We start from the raw sequence: 25,763 nt of genomic DNA, 5'->3' as shown, positions 1-25,763 counted from the left end.
TAACAGGACCCTTCTCCCAGGCCTGGGTGCCTATAGTGGACTTTTAAATTGTTTTTGAGGCTTGGTCAAGCCTCTTTTTTTTATATAAGTATTATCCCCCTTTATTTTTTATTTCTTACTTTCTTTCCTTTTCTCTTATTTCTTTTCTTAACATTTCTTTATAATTAACAAAGTACAAGCAAATAGTTAGATTTGTATGAAAAACAATACTAAATTAATACTACATACATTCAGCATTCTCCCAAGGTCCTTATCGAGGGGGAGGGGGGAGTAGATTACATAATGTTCCCATCTAGAATAAGCTTACATTGTTCTCCTTGAATTGTTTCCATGGAGCCCACAGCTTCAGATATTTGAAGTATTGAGATTGGTCTAAATGAAAAGAGGCCTCCATTCTGTGTTGGTAATCTATTTGTTGCTAAATTTCTGTCCAACCTAAATCACCCTTAGATTTCCATTTTCATGCAATACAAATTTTAACTGCTAACATTATGTGAACCATTAGACAGTTCTGAGTATGATTTCCAGGTATCAAAATATTAAAAAGAAAGATCTGAGGAGTTAGAACAAAGTTAATTTTCAGTAGAGACTTAAGAAAATTCTGTAAGGACTTTATAGTTTTTGTTTTTTTTTTACACTCAGGACATCCCCACCAGATATGTAAGACGGAACCCAATGTTTGATTCACATCTCCAACACATTTGTGATCTATTGGGATAAAGTTTGTGCAGTCTAATTGGGACTAGGTACCAGCATAAAGTTATTTTATACTGAGTTTCTATTGGTCATGCTGTGAACATTCTTCCTAACACTCGTCAAACCCTTCAACCATTCTTCATATTGCAGTTCAATATTCATCTCCTTTTCCCATTTGATCCATGGAGAATTTTTTGTGTGTGATTGTAATAGGGTGAAAAATTGAAAACCCTAGAGGTTATCTTATGTTTATGGTGTTAATCAAAAAAAAAAAGATTACAGGGTTATCCGTTACATTGGGGGGTTTGGGGTTTTTTTTTTAATGACATTTTTCAATCTAAGATAACTGAAATCTTCTCTGGATGATAAATCAAAACTCGTCTGGAGCAAATCAAAAGTAAGAAGAACCCCTCTGGTGCTAGATCTTTTAGAGTTGTGATGCTCTTTTCTCTCCAACTTAACAAACTGTCACCTATATCTAGTTAAATAGTTTCTAATGGCATATTATGCAAGAGGGAATTTCGTAAACCCAGCACTGTAATATTTAGATATTTACACAATAAAAGGTTGTGTAAATATCTCCAGTTATAGAGTTATGAATAGAAAAAGCTCTACTTCCTTTCTCCTTAAGGTCTATATTGGACCAGAGTAGACAGAGGTTCTCGTTTCCCTAAATCTTGTTTTTTGATCTCCAGCCAAATGGGTCTGGAGATTGACATGTTGTCCCAGGCGATAGCATGCACAAACATATTGTTTTTATACAAAGAGACTATGTTAGGAAATGATAGCCCCTCACCCTTTTAAAATCCCTATATAAAGTATCTGAGAAAATTCTAGATTTCTTGTCCTGCCAAATAAATTTATTAATCATTAGTTGGATTTCCTTAAGTATTAAATTATTAATTCTGAGAGGTATGTTTTTAAACAAATATAACATTTTAGGGAGCAAATAGGATTTTACCACTTCTGCTCTTCACATCCAAGATCGTTCCATCCCTTTCCAATTTCTTAAAGTATTTCTAAGATCTCAAAGTTTAAAGGAACACTATAGTCACCTAAATTACTTTAGCTAAATAAAGCAGTTTTAGTGTATAGATCATTCCCCTGCAATTTCACTGCTCAATTCATTGTCATTTAGGAGTTAAATCACTTTGTTTCTGTTTATGCAGCCTTAGCCACACCTCCCCTGGCTATGATTGACAGAGCCTGCATGAAAAAAAGGTTTCACTTTCAAACAGATGTAATTGACCTTAAATAATTGTATCTCAATCGCTAAATTGAACTTTAATCACATACAGGAGGCTCTTGCACGGTCCAGCAAGCTATTAACATAGCAGGGGATAAGAAAATCTTAATTAAACAGAACTTGCAATAAAGAAAGCCTAAATATGGCTATCTTTACAGGAAGTGTTTATGGAAGGCTGTGCAAGTCACATGCAGGAAGATGTGACTAGGGTTCATAAACAAAGGGATTTAACTCCTAAATGGCAGAGGATTGAGCAGTGAGGCTGCAGGGGCATGTTCTATACACCAAAACTGCTTCATTAAGCTAAAGTTGTTCAGGTGACTATAGTGTCCCTTTAAGATTATTATTTTCTGATATAGTCTAAATCCATATATAGTTTAATCCCCAAATAGCCAGTCAAATTTAAATTTTGATTTAATGTACTCAAGATCCGCAAAAGATACATTTATTCAATAGTATTTGAGTTTTATAAAAGTTTAGTTTAAAATTTGAAAAACGGCCATATTCTTCAATCAAGTGGATGACTTTGGGGATAGAACATTTGGGAACTACTCTGACAACAACATATATCCTGCAATCCTAGCTGTGGGGCAAGTGTACAAAAGCATAACACTATTCCTACATGCACACTCGTTGCTAAAAGCTCCCAAAACCTCATCTAAAAAAACACCAATACACCCGGTCGAAAGATTTTTCGGCATCTAGAGCCATCATGGTCGCATCCCCCTTTTGTTGGTTTATATGATATATATATATAATAATTATCACTTTTCTAGTGTTATCATTTGTGCACCTGCCCTTTTATAAACCCGCATTGGTCTAAATGAGTCAAATCAGGAAGAACTTCTTTCAATCTTTCGGACAAAATTTTAGAATAGATTTTAATATACAAATGAATGAAAGATATTGGGCTTCAGTTTGAAATAGAGGTGATCAGCCCCTGATCAACAACTTTAAAGGAGAACTGTCACTGGCTGGTGACTTGCCAGAATTTGCAAAGACCAGCAACAGTGACCTCATCACAGGGGGGCCAGGGGGACAGGTAGAGGTGAGTTCTATGTACCTGAACCTGTGGTTGGTGGGAGCACCATCATCTTATAGTGGGTCCTCTTCCTCGCATTCAGGTCTATGGAGAATCCCACAAGAATGTGGGATCCGCCATAGATGGATCCAATTCCCTGCCGCCTTAACTGTATTGATACATCTGGTGGTAGCTCCACCCAAACTTTTACAAGTGTCTGGTGGAGGAAATATACTAAGACAAAGTAAGGACTAATTTGTCTTAGTATATCTCCTTGACTGGGTTGGAATTTCAGTGAAATTCCAATACTGTCAATATGAGTATTTCATAAAGATTGCCGCTTTAAGTGTTTTTTATGGCAGAGTAGAAAAGCTTACTGCCCTATAGATATAGATAGATAATCTAAACTGTCAAGTGTGCTACCAGAGGTGTCCTAATTTTTTATGTTGTTCGTCAAACTGTTGTTCCGAAAACCTGAATATCTGCAACCAATATTTACATTTTTAGTATTTATAATTTTTATGTTTCATGCTTTTATTTTTTTACCATTAAAGTTATTAAAGGCTTCAATTTTCTTTTTTCATGGTTTTAATTCTATTTAATTCAATTAAAGGCATTTCTTCCTATTGTAGATCCGTTCTTGTGCAGAAAGAGAAGCAAAAACAAAAGACGACATCCCCATAGAAGATAAGGGAAACGTTAAGCAGTGTGAAATCAATTACATGTATGTATTGTCTGCCAGCTCCATACTGTACATCTCTAGTGTCTCCCTGGGAATTGATTGTTTGATAACCAATGCTTCTTGGGAGAAAAGAACCATGTTCCACTCTATAAATAATCTGCTGTGCTGCAAGGTGGTTTTAATATTTTATACTCCTTCAGATAAATTATGTTTACTATTAGCTGCATCTGCTTGGTGAAGTTAGTTCGTAAATCTTTTAACACGTATTCCCCAGCTGGACCAATTATTAATGAAGGTCAAAATATGCTAATTTACTACATGGTGTAAAACCTTAAAGTGAACCTGTCATGCGCATGTTATGGTCATTTTGAGGCAGCAGTTGCACGTAACTAAGAAAACCAAAATGTTTTGAGATGAGTTCATTTGTTTTAACAAATCCTGTTTCAGTATGTAAAACACTGACATTGGCAGCTGTGTTGCTAGGCACTAAACTGGCAATTCACCAGAAAATCATAAATCTTAGACCTAAATGGAAACTGCATTGTCCCATCTTGGCTATAATGGTACACAGTTTTCTGGTCTGTTCATTATTTAGTGAATAATCCTAATCGTTCTGGTTAATAGCATGAGTTGTTGTGCTATTAGTGGAGGGGGGGAAGGGGGGAAGGGTCCTAGGGTTCTAAAATCCGGTTCCAGCATACCCATTACTTCTAGGTACCCCTTCTATAAATGCAGTGGTTAAATTGCCTTTTGATGCAGAATCCTCACACTCCTTTCAGAAGACTGGCTATTTTGTTTCCATTTCATACAATTTTTCTTATTAAACGACTGTCTGAGCCACTTTAGACCAGAAATTTTTTTTTTAAATGAATAAATCTAGATCAAATACACTGCAACCTTCATATTTGTTAAATAAACATACGAACGTCCACCATAATAGCTGTTTGGAAAGCAGTGTAATGTTTGACTTCTTCCTAATCTTTTCTGTTAGACATTCGCCTTGCTTGTCAAACAAGCACTTTTCTTGAGTGCAGTGCAAGCATAGCAGACTTCAAAGTGGCTTAAACAAACGGTTATCCTAAACGGTTTGACCTATGATCGCCCTCACCTGCTGTACGTTTTCAGTAATGTTACTGTAAAGACCTGATCTGTGTGACATGATTACAGTGCAGCATTTTGCAGTTGATTGTATTTTTAGTGGAACATTATAATAAAAAGTAGGCAATTTGCTACTACCTAATAGCTTTTCAAATTCGTTTATAGCATAGATAACTGAAGTGATATTTTGTGTTTATCTACTATAAGTGTTTTTTTTATTTTTTTATTTTTATATATATATATGTATCTCTATCTCATCACATTCACAGAAGAAATTGTAATTACTTCAGTTTTCCTAAAAAAATTACAGATTGCTTGTCAATTCAACAGCAACAAAGAACATTGGTATAGCAAGAGCCTAAAATACATGTTACAGCTAATGGTGACATTAAAGTCTGTAACTAACTTTAATAAAAGCAAAGCATTTTTCATAGTTTGCACTTACCAGATAGCAATAAGTCTTAACGGGACAGTATAGGCCACCCAGACCACTTCAGCTCATTGAGCACCAGTGAAATCCCCAAAGGAAAGCTTTGAAGCAAAAGCCAAAGGGACAGGATAGCGTTGGGAATACACTTTTGTATTCCTAACGTTATAGTGTTGTGTAAGAAAGAGGATTGTAACAAAACACCCCAATTGTAACTTAACAGATTGTCAAAGTAGAGAAAAGTGGAGGACAATTCAACCGTGCAGCCTGGTGGCCATGTGCAAAAAAAAAAAGTTGGACAGTGGGGTTATACATGAACTATTGTGCTACTGTCTAGAGGAGACTTTCAAAATTAGATGGACATGCGCAACATATTAAATACAGTCAGGGATTAGGTTAATTATTGCAAACCGTATGTTGCATGTACTGGGGGTATAGTGCTTTTTGTTATTTATTTTTTTTATACTCTCCCATGTTTATAATTTTAAACTGTTCTTCCAAAGAGAAATATATATTTAATCTGAATAATTAGTATTCTTTTTGTCTGTGCCCCTTATGAAATACGTAGGGATATCTGATTTTTCAAATGTTGGTGCAGTTTTAGATTTTATAACTCCTTTTCATTAAGTTGCAATTGGCTCTAAGATAAGACCAGGAACTAATGAAAGTATTTAGAAAATTGGGCAGACTAGATGGGCCGAATGGTTCTTACCTGCCGTCACATTCTATGTTTCTTTTAAATGTACAAGCACAGTAAACCAAATCTTAAAAGCTTCTAGCTTTACAAAAGTAGTACATTCTTTGTAGTACATTTTCCAAAATAGATAAAAACTGTAGCCATATGAGGACTCAAAACATCTAGACAAACAAATAATTTGTGGTCTTATGTATTCAACCTCTGAAGTGGTTATGGTGCTTGAGGTGTCTTTTTGAGGGGATTATTGCAGGGCTCAACAAATCCCTGGGATCTGCGAGACTGTTCAGCCTCTGAGATGAAGGGGGGAGGGAGGGGGATAGATGATGGTTTTAACACTATAGGGTCAGGAATACATGTTTGTGTTGGTGGGTTCAATTCCAGGAAATAATGAGCTCAGTATTTTAATTCTTTTTAAGTCAATAACATGAACCATTAAGTACATCCATTAGTTTTATAAAGTATCTATAGTGAAAGTCAATCTTTTTCACTGTGTTTTTGGATTTATATTTTGGGGCAAGAAAAACAATCATAGCACCGTTCCTAGAATTGCACGCCTCCTCACTGTCTCTACTTAGAGGAATAGAATCCCTTTTAAGCCCAAATCCCTCTTTTCTAGAAACTCCATACAGTGTATTACCAAGACAACAGCAACAATACTTCCTGTAATGTACTTTTAAACTACAGTGAATGTGTTTAGAAAACTAGTCTGTGTTCTAAAGAAACCTTGTTCATGCACTAAATTACATTTTAGTTGCTTAGATTGTTATTAGTAAGCTAGCTATTCAATGAAAATCCACACCCTGAAATTAAACTGTCCATTTAAAAAGTTGGAAGGTATGGGTTTGTATCTTGTTTTTGTTTTTTCTTTCAGATTTTGCTTAATTTTTCATAAATGTGTTGTTCTTGGCTGTTTAATAGTTCAGAATTTCACTGTTATGTTACAGCAAAGAAAGCCTTGTTTAACCCGCACATCCTGTAAGTGTTATTTGTCTATGAATATTTTCAGTGGCGATTGTTCAAAGGGGGAGTTTAAAATGAAATGTTGAACTTTATCTGGAGTGGCAGTCTACAAATGCAGAAGTAAATAAATAAGAGCAGGAGTTGTTTGGTAACTGCAGTGTATGTATATGACCTGCCTTCACAGTAACCTAAGGCACAGACATTTAAACCACCTTGCAAGATCTCATGACATATTGGTGGTGGTTGATGACTCAGACACACAAGTCTTTTGCAAACATGTGAATGATTCATGTTTAGACTGTAGAATCTGTGTTATGCACGGTGCGTCAGTAATTTAATTATCTGGGTAAACATTTAAACTGAATATTTTACAAGAAACAGCTATGTAGGCCATTTCTACTTAAAACCATGGATATTTATTTGCTATCCCAAGAAAATAGCATGACTGCACCATCAGAAAATATGAAATATTTGAACTTGGTAAGAATTTACCAAGAATTTAACTTGAAGAATTATGACCGAGAGTCTAGGTCTAAAAAGCAACATCTACTTATACTCTACTCATGCCATTGACCTAAAAGCTTCTGAAGAATTGAATGCTTAAAGACTTACTCCAAGCAGCAGCATCATCACTACAGCCTACTTTGGTGCTTATGATGCTAGGAGTACTCTAGCATTGTTTTTTGGTATTGGAACATACAACTTTGCAACGGTTTGCCCTCTTATCTGGTTTCTGCAGAGCTGCCGTAGCTGGACACCAATCCTGACCGCTATTTAATGGTTGCGTGCATGTTGAGTGAAGAAATATGCACAGAATTCACATTGGCCAGCCTGGGAATTCTTGTTCTAGACTGGCTAATGATGCCCAATGACACTTTTGACACGAAAGGGGTTAAAGTTTGTATGTGCAGAAATTCCCTATGAAAACGTTGCACATACAGACTCCAAGCACCATGCCCACTTCAAATCACTGAAGTGATCATGTTGCTTGGAGTAACCTTTTACATTTACAAAATAGTAGTGCAAACAATTTGGCAATTCAAAAGTTGTTTGGTATGGACAAAAAATAAATAAATATGTTTTTCTTTTCCAGTTTCCCAGTCTTCCCACCCCTTTCCATCCATCTCCTTCCCTATTTGTTACATATCTAAATGCCCTAATGAAAACAAAGCATGACGGCGACAACAATCTCAGTGTAACAAACTCACCCCTCTCCCCAGCCCCATTGAGTGCTATACCAACTAAAAATAAAGTATGAATGTTCCCTTTAGCCAGAATCACCAAAGGTGGACAAGGTATATTGACTGCAAGCCTAGTCAACCACGGCTTGTGTGAGAAGACCATGAGAGCTCCCTGTTGTTTGAAGTTGTGTCTTGAGAATTTGAACCAATGAACTGTCCAGTTTTCTGTTTTACATTTTGAATATGCATGAAAATAATTACATGTGGGGTTCTGTTTACAGAAAGAAATTCCAAAGCTTTCAGGATCGTAAACTAAAAGTGAGCCAGGAAGATTCCAAGGACCTCAAAAAAGCCAGAAAAGAAGGAACTTTTCATGAGAGTCTTCTAGACAGGTAATACAAGAGTGTTGTTTTAGAAACATCTACCGTATGTTTGAGAAATGTGGGCATCCCTTGTTTTGACATTATTATTTTAATGAGAATTTTGCTCAGAATTTTAGAGGAAAACTAATCTGAGTCTTCCTCTCTATTTAGCGGTTAGTGCACATGTTGGAGGAGCTTGTGGTCCCTCCAGATCAGAGCTGGTCAAATGGTAGATTATCAGATGTTGTAGAAATAAAATTACAATGATGCTTTGCCAGCCTTTAGAATGGCAAAGCATGATGGAAGTTGCAGTTCTATAACAGCTGGGGAACTACCATTTGCTCAAGATCCTAAAGAGTTCCTTACTTTTAGAGCAGGATAAAATGGTTAATCTAGTTAAAATGTAGCCCTATATTTTATTATATTATATAGATAATGTATTTAAAAAAATGTATTGTATTTATAAAGTGTTAAATGCCTTATTTTCTCTCCCATGTTGAACTGCTTAGACTTCTCCCACGCCATGATAAGATGCTCCAATTAGGAGCCTCTCATCCTGGTATGTGGGAACTGATCTTTTCCCAAAATTCCCTGTTAGCGCCATAAGCACTATAGTCCACTGGTAATTTCCCATGGTAACTAGTCAAACCATTTTTGACAAATTTACCTGGACACCCATGCCGCATATGGTCTTTTTTTGCAGAAAAAGCTATATATCTCTGGTTCAAGGCAATGCTCTTTGGATGAGAGTGTTTAAAGGGACACTATAGTCACCTGAACAACATCAGCTTAATGAGGTTGTTCAGGTGAGAACTATAGCTCCCTGCAGCCTTTCTCATGTAAACACTGTATTTTCCAAGAAAATACAGTGTTTACATTGAAAGATAGGAACACCTCCAGTGGCTCTCAAAGCCTCCATCCACTCAGATCTGCTGTGCACGAGCATCCTGTGATTCAGTATCTCCTCCCTCTGCATGCAGACACTGAATTTTCCTCATAGAGATTCATTGATTCAATTCATCTCTATGAGGAGATGCTGATTGGCCAGGGCTGTGTTTGAATCATGCTGGCTCTGCCCCTGATCTGCCTCCTTGTCAGCCTCAGCCAATCCTATGGGGAAGCACCGTGATTGGATCAGGCTATCACATGTCGGCAGACTGCTTGTTTTTCCTGAGTCTAACAGCATGCAGATTTACAGCTTCTGGCTTGAATACAGTAAGATTTTTACTATATTTATGGAGACTTGAGGGGCCCAGGGGGGGGGGGCTAGATGGTCGTGTTAACACTGTAGGGTCAGGAATACATGTAGTTGCACTGGTGACTATAGTGTCCCTTTAACTTTTGCTCTCAGCCAATGAGCCCGGCCAAATATGGCCATGTCTGACTTAGTAGAACTAACCAGATTCTCCTGCTGGAAAATCCAGAAGCAGAGCCTGCTGCAAGAAGCTGGCTGGTCCTAGGTAAGTTGTCAAACTGTTCTAAAATAGGTTGACAAATTACACTGAGATGGAGCTAGGGCAATCCTGGCACCGTAACAACTACATAGAGGCTGTAATGGTTATGGTGCTTGAAGTGCCTCTTTAAACTACTTACCTAATATCCTCCCTGATTATCTCCAAATTGTATAGGAAGACTGGAGCTGCTCAATAAATCGATAGCAGCCCTATTGCAGTTGCTATCAGTTTGTGCACAGCCCGATTCATAGTTTAGTGAACTGCTTGTTTTTTAAGTAGCTGAAGGAGAGGAGGAGTGTAAGAGCCTTCCCTGTGATGTGTAGTTGGCATACACAACAGGCACAAAATTGATATTTATAACCGAAAACTTGGTTTTCAGCTAGCTGATAGTTTTGGTGGGGCTGCTTATAGCATCAGCAATTTTAAATAATTATACAACTTTTCCACAAATCACTAATAGTATTGCATAATGTCGGTGCACTAACATTATGCATAATTTTTATAAAAACCCTATAACATTATTAGAGGGGCAATAACATTGTTTTATTAGAATAACCGTTTAATGTTACTTGACTCTCAATGTGATAATATTGATAACCTACAGTTTGCAACACAAAACAGATCTAGGGGACTACTAGGTCACCTTGACATTTTGGGAGTGGAGGGGTCTTTAAATACATACTTCGTGCATGAGTTACAACTTTAACTTTTTTTTTTTTCTTTTTTCCCTAGACGATCGAAACTCAAAGCTGATCGATACTGTAAATAAAAATAATTTGCTTGCAAAGAGCGAGAAAATCTGCTTCTGTTTAAGTGAACCATCCTGTTAGAATGTACAGTATATATGTTACAGGTTTTGCATTTGTGTCATTTTAAAAAAAGTGTGTGTGTGTGTGTGTGTGTGGGGTACCCTTGCGCCATCCCTCCATCTAATGTTAAACCTTTTTGAATGGTTTAAAGGGACACTCCACTGCCCATTAAAAAAAAATATAAAATGTATTGTTCAGTAGATATACCCCTAGAGAAAACATTTATGTTGGGGGTGTATTAGAAACGGCTTGGAAGAGCTGCAGATCTTTGTCTGAAACTTTAGCAAGCCCTCCTCTTCTACCCCTGCCCAGATTGTCTGTGTGTGTCCAATCACAGACTTCCCAATGCAAATCAATGAGAGGTTTTTTGCTCTGGGCAGTTGCCTGCCCCTTGAGTTAAATTCCACTGAGCCAAACAACCAGGAAGTAACAGGACTGTTTGCCAGAGTGTGGTTTATTACGGTTCATTTATAGAAGTGCCAATTTATTTTGAAATCTGCATTTGTGTAATGTGAGGGAAAAAAACACTCATAAAGCAATTCAACAAGCTGAGTTATTTTTTTGGCTATTGAGTGTCTTTTTTTTAATACTGAGAGAGCTTGGCTCTCTGACTAGTACAGCCATTGATTGCTGGTATGGATAAGGCGGAGTGTAGTCTCTGCCTTACCCGTACCTCCAGTGAGGGCTGGGCTGTGGCTGGCCATTTGGAAACCGTGTAACACTGTACAGAAAGAAGGCATCAGGGTACTCCAGGCAATATAACCACTTCAGCTAGATGAAGAGATAATACCCATTAAGTATATATTTTAAAAAAATTTCTCCAGAAATCACACACTTGGTTTTAAAATGAAGTTAAGTAAGATTGATATTGTTTTGCTGTAAATGTGTTTTAATGCGAGCCTGTCAGGATTTTTAATAAAGATAAATTCTTTATTAACAGCAGCCTATTATTTGATTTGTACTGTTTAAACTACCAATAAGAGATTGGCTATGGTTTATTATTTCAAGTGTTCCATAGAAATACCACTGCTACAAATGTGCTGAAAAAAAAAAAAAAAAAAATACAGATGTCTTTGTAATTAATATTACATATTTTGCTAAGCTATTGCATTAAGTAATTATACCTAAAAAATAAGTGGCTCTTTTTACCTCGTTCTGTAAACTGAATACAGTTGCCATCTACAGCTCTATTTTACACAAAATTCCTGGGGGGGGGGGGGGGGGGGGGGGGAAGATGAACTTCTTAATCACGTTTCGATGTTTCATGCAGTCCTAAAGCTAGTGGGCTCTAACTTCGCTAGGGCTACATGGAAGATACTCTCACTTTGGTGTGAGCAGGGTTAAATCCAATATTAAAGGGTTGCTCCAACCAAAAAACATGTTTTACTAAAACATAGACATGAAAGGCATCTACATTAGTCTGCCAGGAGAATGACTAGAAGGTGAGAATAACCTGACCCTAAAGTCAAGGGATGGACTTGATGGGTAAAAATTAGGGCATAACCCAGTTACTTAATATGACAAAAGAAAATTCCTTAAAGCCGGTATATTGGAAATAAGGACCCAAGTCTTGCTCGGCTACCAAATCTCAAAAACCAGCCAAAGGTTTCACCCATACAGAAGATAGACAACTCAATATAAGGATAGGATCAATATAGATCTTTTTGATCTTGTGTATACCCTGATTAAGGTTGACACAATCTGACCTAATAGCTACAAGTGTATCTATATACAGAGATACTTAATTGTATGCACTTGCATAATTATATGAGCAGCTGCTTTATATCTTAGATACCTATTTAAGCAGCTAGACTTAGGACTTATCAGGGAGGCTTCTTACACCCACCTTTTAAACACTTGCACATACTGCACTTAGTTTTTTTGATCACTGTTTCTGTTTTGTTCACATATTAGTATTAAGTGTCTAAACATTAAAGTTTTTAAACAATTGTAACTACCTATCCTTTCTATGTATGTTCTAGGACTTGGGGGTGGGGAACCTTCGGCTCTCCAGATGTTTTGGACTACACCTCCCATGATGCTTTGCCAGCATTATGTGTGTAAGAGCATTATGGGGGATGTAGTCCACAACATCTGGAGAGCCGAAGGTTGCCTATCTCTAGGTTGTTTTTTGTTACATCGTTCACAGCATCACAATGTGACATGCCTTAGCTGTTTGATTTATTAACTTGTTTGTTTATGCTAAAACTGTTGTAAGATTTCACACCAGGTACCCTTAAGGCTCACTGTGACACATTTGCTTCAACTCTGCACTATTTTTTATGAAAATTAAAAAAAAAACACACGTGTGTGTGTATATACACAGACATTTCTTAGTAACTAAAGGTGTCTGGGTAGTTGTACAGGAAATAAAAAAATAAAAAAACACGTCTAATCTCTTCACTACCAACAGGCTTGCAAAAAAACTACCACCAGAATAATTTGGGTCCCATGGAAAGTAATGTTTAAATGTATTATTAGTTTCCTTATACAAAGATAGCATAAAAAATTAGTTTGGACAGAAAAAAAAAAAAATCATTGACCAAATAACTTGCATATTAAAACAAATCTGTGTTACATAGTTACATAGCTGAAAAGAGACTTGCGTTCATCAAGTTCAGCTTTCCTCACATATGTTGTTGCTGTTGATCCAAAAGAAGGCAAAAAACCTAGTCTGAAGCGCTTCCAAGTTTGCCACAAACTAGGAAAAAATTCCTTCTTGACCCCAAAATAGCAGTCAGATGTCTCCTTGGATCAAACCGCTATTACCCCACTAATTAGAAATTATATCCCTGTATGTTATGTTTTTGTAAGTATTTATCCAATTGCAGTTTAAACATCTGTAGTGACTCTGACAAAACCACCTCTTCAGGCAGAGAATTCCATATCCTTATTGCTCTTACTGTAAAAAAACCTTTTCTTTGCCTTAGATGAAATCTCCTTTCTTCCAGCCTAAACGTGTGACCTCGTGTCCTATGTATAGCCCTGTTTATGAATAGATTCCCAGATAAAGGTTTGTACTGGCCCCGAATATATTTTTATAAAGTTATCATATCCCCTCACAGGTGCCATTTTTCCAAACTAAACAGATTTACATTTTTTTACTTTTCTTCATAACTAAAATGCTCCATTCCTTTTATCAATTTTGTAGCTCGTCTCTGGACTTTTTCTAGTGCCATGATATCTTTCTTAAGAACAGGCGCCCAAAATTGCACAGCATATTCAAGGTGTGGTCTTACCAGCGATTTTATAAAGAGGAAAAATTATATTTTCATCCTGAGAATTTATGCCCCTATTTATACATGACAAAACCTTACTGGCCTTAGCAACTGCAGATTGAAATTGCATATTGCTGCCTAATTTGTTGTCTATAACAATTCCCAAATCCTTCTTGTGTGTGGTTATCCCTAATACACTACCATTTAGTGTGTACGTTGCTTGTGCATTCTTAACCCCGAAGTGCATAACTTTGCATTTCTCTATGTTAAATTTCATCTGCCATTTTTAGTGCCCAGTCCCCCAATCTATCTAAATCTCTCTGCAGCAAAGCAATATCACATTTTATTACTTTACAAAGTTTTGTGTCATCTGCAAACACTGATACATGGCTTTCAATGCCTATTTCAAGATCATTTATAAATATGTTAAATAGAAGTGGTCCCAAAACAGAACCCTGAGGGACACCACTTACGTCCAGCCTGAAAATTTACCATTAATTACAACTCGTTGTACTCTATCCTTAAGCCAATGTTCTACCCAAGAACAAAAATATTCATCTAGACCAATTTCTTTTAGTTTGAAGACTAACCTATTGTGAGGAACCGTATCAAATGCCTTGGCAAAATCCAAGTAGATCACATCCACTGCAACACCCTGATCTATATTTCTACTTACTTCTTTGTAGAATTGTAAATAAATAGAATTTCTGAATATGTTGCCTGCTGTTGCATACATTATAAAGTGCTGCTGGGTCCACCTGATATAACATTCGGAATCCAGAGCATTCACTCTGCTATAATCCTTTGACATTAAGATGTGCCATTACGTCTACAAAGAATGGCCTTTAACTCAGTTAGGGCGACCTGTCACTTCCTAACTTTGTCATGTGAGCAAAGTTATATCCCTGCTCACATTAGGGAGATCCTGGTATCAATCAATACCTGAGGCTCTCCTCTGTCAGCTGTGGCAATATTTAGTGTCCACAGACTGACAGAAAGATGAGCTGTATGCAGCACTCAAAGTGAGCATACAGCCCTTTAAAGGAACACTATAGTGTTAGGAATACAAAGCTATATACGCCCCCACCCCCACCCCCACCCTTACAGCAATGAAAGTGTTAAAAACCCTTTAAATCACCTAACTTATTCCAGCGGCAATATTCCACAGTGCTGGTTCCGCCGCTAGAGGCACTTCCAGGTTGTTAGGCGTCTTTTGGTCAACTGACGCTGGACATTCTCACGCTATGCATGAGGACATCCAGTGTCAGCTAAAACTCCATGGCAAAGCAGTGATTCAATGCTTTCTTTCATATGTGGTTGTCCTCATGCTGCGATCGCGGCACTCCCCATGCATGTGATCCGAGACATTACGAGAGGAGGTGGAGTCTAACCCAGTGGTAAGACCTCTGTGCTTGAGGATAAATGACAGAATGGATTTTCACCCTTTCTGTGGCGTGGAGGGAGGACCGAGCAAGGGGGGTAAGATAGGTTATTATAATGCTAGGAATATAATTTTGGATCACTCGCCTATAGTACCCCCTATAAAGGGACAGGGTCACTGCACCCAGAACACTTCAATTAGTTGGGGTTTGGGTTAGTGGTTATAGCTATTTTAGGGTTAGGCATATTGTTAGTGTAAGCATAGTTGTAGGGTTGGTATATGGATAGGGGGCTTCAGTGGCGGAACTACAACAGTCGCAGGTGCGATTGGGCCCATCACTCCAGGGGGCCCGGCCACACTGTGGATCCCTGCGACCCGGGTGCCTGCCAGCCATGTAACGTGGCCCAGGCCCACGCGTTCAGGGGCCCATTGGGTGGCCCTAACATCACGGGCTACCCAAATGCAATGAATTTCCAGGGGGCTGGAATGAATTTAACAGCGTGACCGGGCCTCCTGTGATGTCAGACGCTGGAAGGAAGCCTCCTGAGAGTTTGTCATTAAGTGTCTGTATCTGCATGTGTGTCTGTATCTGTAGGAAGTTTCATTCGGTGTATCTGTGTGTTAGTTTGTGTGTCTGTATATTTGCATGTATGTCAGTGTGTGTCTCTGTATTAGCTTGTGTCTGTGTGTCTATGTATCTGCATGTATGTCAGTTTGTGTTTGTCTGTTTATCTGCATGTGTGTCTGTAACTGTCACACCTCCACACACACACACTGTAACCCCCTTAACCCTGCCACACTCACAAAAACTACCCATATACTGTCACTCACCCATGCCATACTCGCCTACCATCACTCTGCCTTATTCACCCTATTGCACACAAACTCGTTTTCCTGGCACTGTAGCATCCCCTTCTGTCAAAGCTACCTCCTGCGGCACTGAAGGGGTTAATAAACCCCTTCAGTCACTTACCTGAGTCCAGTGCCGATGTCCCTCGGCGCTGGCTCCGCTCTGCCCACTCTCCTCCCCTGCCGCCAGCTGCTGGTGTGGGAGACCTAATGCGCATGCGTGGCAATGGCGGCGCGGGCGCATTAGACCTCCCCATAGGAAAGCATTATTCAATGCTTTACTATAGGGATTCCGGCAACATCTTCATGCAGAGTGTGGGGACATTGAACGTCATTTAAAACAGTTTTCGTGCTCTAGGAATGGTTGGAGAGGTGGGATTAGCCATGTAATCAAAACACTGCGGTTTCTCCAAAACAGTAGTGTTTTTGACTAGCAGGGCTAAGGGGAGGAGGCAAGGCACCCGGACTACTCCAATGGGCAGAAGTGGTCTGGGTGCCTACAGTGTCCCTTTAATTAAACAGTTTTGTTGTATAGATCATGCGTTTGCAGTCTCATTGCTCATCTCTGCCATTTAGGAGTTAAATTGCTGTTATTTCTTCCTATGCAGCCATAGCTATACCGACCCTGGCTGTGACTCACACAGCCACAATAAAAAATAAATAAATCATTTTTAATCAAGTGTGAACGCAAAGAATGTTGTACATATTGTGCAATAAAGAAAGTTTAAATATTAGATCTCTCTTTATGGGGAATGTGTAGGGAGACTGTATAGGGCACATGCAGGGAGGTGTGACTAGGGCTGCAAAAACAAAGTGATTTTACTCCTAAATGGCAGATAATTGAGCAGTGACACTGTGGTGGAATCTCGGTAAAAATAAATTTAGTAGGCCGAGATTACCACGTGGCATGTGTACGTGCATATGCTGACGTATCGATCAGTTGGTTGCACGAGGCAAGATACGATCAGTAGTGTACGGAGCATGTGCAAGAATACAGGATGTAGTATTCCCCTCCTCCATTGTGCTGGACAGGCCATGCGGTCAAGCAGGAAGTTAATTCTTATTTGTATTGATTGGTCAAGAGAATGTGCGGGTGGAGCTTAATATGGGAGGAGTTATGTGCCTATATAAGGAGCCTGCACTATTGTCCGGGGCTCAGAACTTGCTGTATTTTTGGTGACATTAGTCCCTCTGAGTCCCGATCGGTGATCCAATAAAGAATCTCTTCCTTCCTGAAGAAACCTGTGTCCATCTCTCTGTGCTTGGCTTCCGTCAGTTTCTCCGGTATCATTTGGTGCATTGGCCGGGAAGCTCATCGTTCAACGGTAGCTGAGAGGCAGAGGCGTGAGACGGTCTATCTTTGCCCACGTTCTCTACGGCTGCACCCCTGAACTTCTGCGTGGACCTCCCTTCGTCTCGGCGCCACTGGTCTGTTGTCCAGGAGATCATCGGCCTCTACGTAAGAAGTGCTGGGGTGTCCCCGTCGATGAGTGTGAACTCAGGTTCAGGAACGAGGAGGTAAGACAACTGCTGTTTTAGACGGCAGACCCACTAGGGGTATACCGATTATGCGGTAGGCCCATAAGGGGTTATTTGTGTATGGAATCTGCCCCCTCTGTCGGAGGGAAGGAGCGAAGGCGCACCGCTCAATCGAACGCTCTTTAGTCAGACCGTTTGATTTGGTTAGTCAGGCGGGGTTCTGGTGTAAATAGCCGTAGCCGGACACCGGTGTCTTGTCTAGACTAGCGTTCTAGGGTGTATATTACGTTCGCTAGGTCGGAGGGACCGGGAGACTAAGCGGCGCCTGTGTAAATTCGGTTCGCTAGCTCTCAACCTATCTTGGCTAAGTGGGAAGGCGTGTAAATTTGGAACCCACTAGATTTTTGATAGTAATCGACTAAGAGGCGTCTGTGTAAATTCGGTCCTCTAGCTCGCTATATGTGGTGCTTGGGCAGTGTGGCTAACCAAAACGGGTGTACATAGTTTTAGGTAGTCCATTCAAGGTACTGGCCAATAGTTTAGTTGGGAATTGTAAATGTGTTAAAGATTGTTTAGTAAAGTGTATATCTTGTTAGATAGCGCGAGCTCAGCCGTCTAGCGAGAGTGTTAATAGTGTGTTGCTGTATTATAGTGCACGGTACCATAACCCTGTATATTTACTGACACTGTATATAAGTACTAATAATTGTCGTCCATTGCATGTTTAACACCATAACCACTAATAATTGTATTGTGACCTTAAATTGTGCTTTGACCTATGCTAACCGTACTGTAACCGCTATTTGTAAAAGACGATGTTACTGGGGTGTGTTATAGACCGGTAATTCATATATAGAGAATTATAGCGTGGGTGACTGTATAGTTTCGCCATAATATTGATTATCTAGTGACTGGTGTAACAGCTGTGTGTGTACGGGAATTCCCTGAGTGTTTATTGTTATTGTGTACGTTTCACTTGGTAACCGTACCACTTGGTGCTGTTGCCAGAGGAAACGGGTGTGACTGTTGAATAGTACGTGTGCATAGTATTCGTTGTCAACGACGTTCCATTGATAAGTATGGGCGCGTCGGAGTCAACGATTCCGGATCCCTTAGGTTGTATGGTGAAGAATTTTAAAAAGGGATTCAAAACATGTGATTTTGGGGTTAAAATGTCTCCTGTACGTTTGGTCACTTTGTGTACTAGGGAGTGGCCTACTTTGGTTGCGGCATGGCCGCCACGTGGCAGTTTGGATCCAACTCTGGTACAGCGCTTACACGTGGCTGTATCAGGTAGGCCTGAACTTTACGGGCAGTTTCCTTATATTGATTGTTGGAGACAGGCCGTAAATGACTCACCAAAATGGATTCAGACATGCCACGAGGAGCAATGTCGCCTCATGGTGGCTAGGACTTGTTTGTCCACTAGGACTGGTGTTAGGCCCATTTTGGACACGCCCCCTGAGTCCGAGATCCCTTTGCCGCCCCCTTACTTTCCTTTAAGAGGAAGTGACGCAAATGCAGGAAGTCCTGCACCCCTTCCCCCATTGCCCCCATCAACTTCCGCTTCCTCCTCCAGTACAGAATCCACCCCCTCTCGTACTAAATCTCCCCTTCCGGAACCAGAAGCAACCCCCATTAGATCTGAATATCCTGATTTGGCGCCACTTCAGACTTCCGGTCAAGCTTCTTCTAGCTCGGCTCGAAGTGTTCTATTTACTAACTTTTCCCAAAACCAAGCTCCCACATCCTCATGCCTTATTACCCCCCGACCGGAACCTCTAACTGACGCCCCTCTACGTAGCCCCATACTAACCCGACAACTGACCGGTACCCAACAATTAAAACATTATCAGATGCCTCTTCGTCTGAATCCCGGGTCAGCCTATATCGATGCCGCAGGTCAAATGGCACATGCTGACCCAGTCTTCGTATATGTCCCGTTCACGACTACCGATCTCTTGAATTGGAAGACCCACAATTCCTCGTATACTGAGAAACCACAAGCTATGACTGATCTGTTCACCTCAATAGTTCAGACACATAACCCGACATGGGCTGATTGCCAGCAGTTATTAATGACTTTGTTTAACAATGAGGAAAGGACAAGGATTAATCAAGCGGCCATTAAAGCGCTAGAGGATAGAGCCCGTGCTTTGAATCAAGCCAATCCAGCAGCATGGGCCGCAACACATTATCCTAACACCGATCCTGACTGGAATGTAAATGGTGCTGATATGGTTCAACTCAGAGCCTATAGAGACGCTATAATTGCTGGCATGAAAGCCGGAGGAAAGAAAGCTATTAACATGTCGAAGACAGTTGAGGTGATTCAGAAAAGTGATGAAGCGCCCAGTGTCTTTTATGACCGATTATTGGAGGCATACCGCTTGTATACCCCCTTTAATCCGGAAGACGCAGATAATTCCCGAATGGTGAACTCCGCCTTTGTCAGCCAAGCTTACGGAGATATTAAGCGCAAGCTACAGAAGTTAGAAGGGTTTGCAGGTATGTCTATCACCCAACTAATGGAGGTAGCGAATAAAGTATACATGAACAGGGAAACAGAAAGTAAGAAAGAGGAAGAGCGCAAGATGCGTAAAAAGGCTGATATGCTAGCGGTAGCGATCGCAGGCGTAGATAGACGGGGCCCAGATAGAGGCGATAGTAGATGGAATAGGGAGCCTTTGAGTAGGAATCAGTGCGCGTATTGCAAGGAAGAAGGGCATTGGAGGAACGAGTGTCCACAAAGAGAGCAGTACGAGAGAGACCAACCCAGGGCAGGTTATGGAAACTTTAGAGGCAGAGCGAGAGGTAGAGGAGGCCCCGGAGGGAGTAATGGTAATAGAGGGAGCAATGGGAATAGAGGAAGTGTACGGAAGATAGGTATTTCCCAGCAGCGCAAAGGTCCCGCGATAGAGAAGGTAGGGACTTTGTAGGATTGGCTGACACGGTCATGGAGGACTATTGATACCGACCGGGCTCCATCCCCCTTGGTCGAGCGGAGCCTATGGTCGATGTATCAATAGGGGGAAAAAGGAGTGCGTTCATGATCGACACTGGTGCTGAACATTCAGTGGTGACTAATCTAGTTGCTCCTCCATCTGGAAGAACTATTACTGTAATAGGAGCAACTGGAAGAAGTGCTGAAAAACCGGTTCTTAAAAGTCGACTCTGTACATTGGGAGGCCACGTAGTAAAACATCAATTCCTTTATATGCCTGAATGTCCAGTCCAATTGCTGGGACGTGATATGCTATCTAAGTTACAAGCGCAGATTACGTTCCTACCAAATGGAACAACATCCTTAAAGTTTAATGGACCTTCAGGTATTATGACATTATCCGTACCAAAGGAAGAAGAGTGGCGACTTTATACAGCGTTGACTAGCCAAAACCCTAGGAGTGATGAATCCTTATTCAACATACCAGGAGTTTGGGCAGAGAACAACCCACCAGGACTGGCCCGCAATATTCCACCTATTAAAATCGAACTAAAACTTGGGGTTTATCCAGTGAGCCTAAGACAATATCACATCCCGCAGAAGGCTAAGAAGAACATCCAATCTTATCTGGATAAGTTCATACGGTATGGTATCCTAAAATTCTGTACTTCCCCCTGGAACACCCCATTGCTGCCTGTTCAAAAGCCCGGTACAGATGAGTATCGACCTGTGCAGGACTTGAGAGCAGTCAATGATGCGGTTGTTAGTATACATCCAGTTGTACCCAATCCATATAACCTGCTTGCTTTAATTCCGGGCGGGGCTACTTACTTTACAGTCTTAGACCTCAAAGATGCCTTCTTTTGCCTCCGAGTTGCCGCAGAAAGTCAATGTATCTTCGCTTTCCAATGGGAAAATGCTGTAACGGGCTCAAAACGCCAAATGACCTGGACAAGACTGCCCCAAGGGTTTAAAAATTCACCTACCCTTTTTGGTTCAGCTCTAAGTCAAGATCTACTGGATTTCGAGTCCATCCCAGGAGAGTGTGTATTGTTACAGTATGTAGATGACTTGTTGATAGCAGCAGTTACAAAGGAAATATGTCAGCAAGCAACGCACGATCTACTACACATTCTCTGGAAGGCAGGATACAAGGTGTCTAGAAAGAAGGCTCAGTTGTGTTTGCCAACTGTCAAATATCTGGGATTCCATATCTCTGAAGGTCAAAGAATTATGGGGCCAGAGAGAAAAGAAGCTGTGTGCCAAATACCGATACCCAAGAATAGAAGACAAGTGCGAGAATTCTTGGGGGCAGCAGGCTTCTGTAGGATATGGATTCCCAGCTACGCGATACTGGCAAAACCTCTGTATGCAGCTATCAAAGGTACAGAACACGACCCCTTCTTATGGACTCAAGAACAGCAAACGGCATTTGAAGATGTGAAGAAGGCTTTGATGAGTGCCCCAGCATTAGGTCTACCTGATCACACACGACCATTCTACCTGTATGTACATGAGCAAAGAAGAATGGCTGTGGGAGTATTGACACAGTACTTGGGATCATGGCAAAGACCTGTTGCCTACATGTCTAAGCAACTGGATGCAGTGGCCAGCGGACTTCCACCTTGTCTAAGAGCCGTAGCTGCAGCCGCCCTGCTAGTAGCTGAAGCCGATAAACTCACTCTGGGTCAAGAACTTTATGTACGAGTCCCACATGCAGTACAGACGTTGTTGGATTACAAAGGAAATCATTGGTTTAGTAACAGCCGTATGACCAAGTATCAAGCAATGTTGTGTGAAAACCCAAGAGTGCATTTAGAGACTGTAAACACCTTAAATCCAGCTACCCTTTTGCCACAACCTACTGAAAGTCAACATGATTGTTTGGAAGTAATGGATGAAGTATTCTCAAGTAGACCAGATCTTCGTGATTTTCCCATCCAGAACCCCGATGTTCAATATTACACCGGCGGCAGTAGTTATGTGAAAGAAGGGATCCGCTATGCAGGATATGCAGTAACAACAATAGACAAGGTGATAGAAGCTCGGCCACTGGCGAAAGGAACATCAGCACAAAAGGCAGAATTGATAGCACTGACACGAGCGTTACAATTGGCTGAAGGTTTAAGAGTGAACATCTACACGGACTCCAAATATGCGTTTTTAACCACTCATGCCCACGGAGCTTTGTATAAAGAAAGAGGACTATTGAATTCAGAAGGCAAAGAAATCAAATATGCAGCTGAAATCCTACAACTATTGGAAGCAGTGTGGGAGCCGAAAGAAGTCGGTATTATTCATTGTCGAGCGCATCTGAGAGGAGATGGTGATGTAACCAAAGGAAATCGGATGGCAGATAGTGCAGCTAAGCGTGCCGCTGAATCGGGAAGACAAGAGTATGTGGGGCATATAGCTGCTCTTATACCAACTCCACTGTCTCAATGGACTCCAGTTTATACAGCTCAAGAAGAGGAGTGGTTAAAGACTGAATCTGGAAAGTATTTGGAGAACAAATGGTATCAGTTAGAAGATGGAAGAATAGTCATTCCAGCATCACTAGCGGTAGAAATTGTCCAAAATTATCACAACGGGACACATTCTGGGAGAGACAGCACAGAGGAATCTCTCAGAAAACATTTCTACATACCAAGATTGTCCAACTTGACTCAGGCCATTGTACGAAGATGTGTAACGTGTGCTAAAAATAATGCAAGGCAAGGACCAGTAAAGCCACCAGGAGTCCAGTTTATGGGGGGACTCCCCATGTCCGATTTACAAATAGACTATACAGTGATGCCTAAATCGGGTGGACATCGTTACCTGCTGGTAATTGTGTGTACCTATTCAGGCTGGGTAGAAGCATGTCCTACTCGTACAGAGAAAGCAGGAGAAGTTGTGAGATTCCTGCTATGAGAAATAATACCCCGATATGGACTACCCTGCTCTATAGGATCGGACAATGGTCCAGCTTTTGTTCATCAGTGCCTACAACAACTGACTCATATGCTTGGTATAAAGTGGAGGCTTCATACGGCATATAGACCCCAGAGTTCTGGTAAGGTAGAGAGAATGAATAGAACTATTAAGAATCAGTTGGCTAAAATGTGTCAGGAGACCCAACTTAAGTGGAACGTTCTCTTACCCATAGCTCTATTGCGAATCCGCAGTACCCCTACCAGAAGGATGGGCCTCTCTCCTTTTGAAATTATGTATGGGCGACCACCTCCCGTACTTGGTAACTTAAGGGGGGATTTGAGTCAGTTGGGAGAAGGAATTACCCGGCAGCAGGTTGTAGAGTTGGGTAAGACTATGGAGGAGGTACAGAAATGGGTACAAGATAGATTACCTGTGAATATTTATCCCCCAGTTCATAGTTACCACCCAGGAGACCAAGTGTGGATTAAAGAGTGGAATAATGTACCGTTAGGGCCCAAGTGGAGAGGTCCTTATGTTGTTCTTTTGTCTACCCCTACAGCGATAAAAGTAGCCGAAGTGACTCCGTGGATACATCACTCCAGGGTTAAACCAGCAGCAGTCGATTCTTGGCAAGTTACAGCAGATCCAGAGAATCCCTGCAAGATCCGGTTAAAACGCACGACTCAGTCGGAGTGACGAGGAACTTTGTGGATTACAACATTTTATTTTTTCAGAGATTTGGTACGTGAGTGAGAGGGCCATAATAAAGCCTGTCCGCCCACCGACGTATAGTGTATAAGCCAGGAAAGTCTCGAAGGGACTCCTGTGAAGACGAGCAGAACTCCATTCCCTGCAGCCCTTACATCCTGGAAGCTGAGGTGCCTTCGCACGGACGAAGACTGAGGATGACGACGAAAGATGTGTTCTTGTATGTTTATTTATGTGTATTTTTATATTCAGGAAGGTAGAGGTACCGACACTCCTAGCTGTGAGGTATGCATTAAGACTACAAGAACAGGTAACCATATTTCCCAAACCCTAATTTGGCATTCACAATACGAGTGTAAAGGAGATGTATCAAGATGTAGATACCTAAATATAGAATATAGTGTGTGCCATTTAGGAGTAGGAGAACCTAAGTGCTTCAGTCCAGAGTATCAACCTCGTACAATTTGGTTGACTCTCAGGAATGGAGATCCTCAGGGGACCCTAATTAACAAGACAGTATTAGAATCCGTATATTCTTCGGGTGTTCTGCTATTTGATGCGTGTAAGGCGATATCAAGTGGTAGAAAGCCGTGGAATGTATGTGGGGATCTTAGATGGGAGAGGACGTATGGGTCTAACGATAAATATATTTGTCCCAGTAGTAAAAATAAATATGTGAGTCCTAGATGCCCAAATAGAGACTATAACGTTTGCCCATATTGGTCTTGTGTGGGGTGGGCAACTTGGGGACAGACAGTAGACAAGGATATGATTGTGACTAAGTTGCCTACCAGCCCATATTGTAAGTCTATGGAATGCAATCCAGTCCATATACTTATAAATAACCCCGACAAGTTCTTAGACAAGTATGGTAATTTGTTTGGGTTTCAAATATATGGGACGGGTTTAGATCCTGGGACAGTATTGTTTATAGGGATAGAGACTGATACGGTATCCTCCCAAACTCATCAAGTATACCATTCCTTTTATGAAGAGATGAGTATAGATAATAAGATCCCCCATAATGCTAAAAACCTGTTCATTGATTTAGCCGAAAGTATTGCCGGTAGTCTTAATGTTACCAACTGCTATGTGTGTGGAGGTACTAACATGGGAGACCAATGGCCTTGGGAAGCAAAGGAGGTAATGTCCGGTTCTGAGGCAGTTGACCAATTAATATCTACACAAGCCGATTATCATATGAGTGTTAGAGGTAAATCTGAGTGGAGATTAAAGACCTCCATCATAGGTTATGTTTGCATAGCAAGGAAAGGAATGACGTATAATACTTCTGTAGGAGAATTAACTTGTCTAGGGCAAAAAGCTTATGATGATGATACAAAGAATACAACTTGGTGATCGGCTTCAAATGTCTCAGAACCATCTAACCCGTTTGCTAGATACGCCAATTTAAAGGATGTGTGGTTTGATCTATCCATCACATCTACCTGGAGAGCCCCAGCAAATTTGTACTGGATCTGTGGTAAGAAAGCCTATTCGGAGTTGCCACAGGACTGGGAAGGGGCATGTGTGTTGGGTATGCTCAAACCATCCTTCTTCTTGTTACCTATTGAAACAGGTGAGACTTTAGGTGTTAAAGTGTATGATGTGAATCATAGGAAGAAAAGGGGACCC

The 25,763-nt window shown here is 40.7% G+C and overlaps 1 protein-coding gene across 1 annotated transcript in view; it reads left to right on the top strand.

The window, feature by feature from the left end:
- The window catches only part of FRG1 (FSHD region gene 1), a 30,510-nt gene extending 19,826 nt beyond the window's left edge, over positions 1-10,684 (top strand). Inside the window, exons 8-10 of the mRNA XM_063459988.1 lie at positions 3,596-3,687; positions 8,290-8,400; positions 10,557-10,684. Of these exons, the coding sequence (XP_063316058.1) occupies positions 3,596-3,687; positions 8,290-8,400; positions 10,557-10,593 (240 nt within the window). The 3' untranslated portion in view covers positions 10,594-10,684. The remainder of the gene's footprint in view (positions 1-3,595; positions 3,688-8,289; positions 8,401-10,556) is intronic.
- Positions 10,685-25,763: the final 15,079 nt, after the last annotated feature.

The sequence above is a fragment of the Pelobates fuscus genome, chromosome 6, assembly GCF_036172605.1.
Source record: "Pelobates fuscus isolate aPelFus1 chromosome 6, aPelFus1.pri, whole genome shotgun sequence".
Classification (NCBI taxonomy): domain Eukaryota; kingdom Metazoa; phylum Chordata; class Amphibia; order Anura; family Pelobatidae; genus Pelobates; species Pelobates fuscus.
Note: the sequence above shows the minus strand (reverse complement) of the source record. Positions and strands in the feature narration are given on the sequence as shown.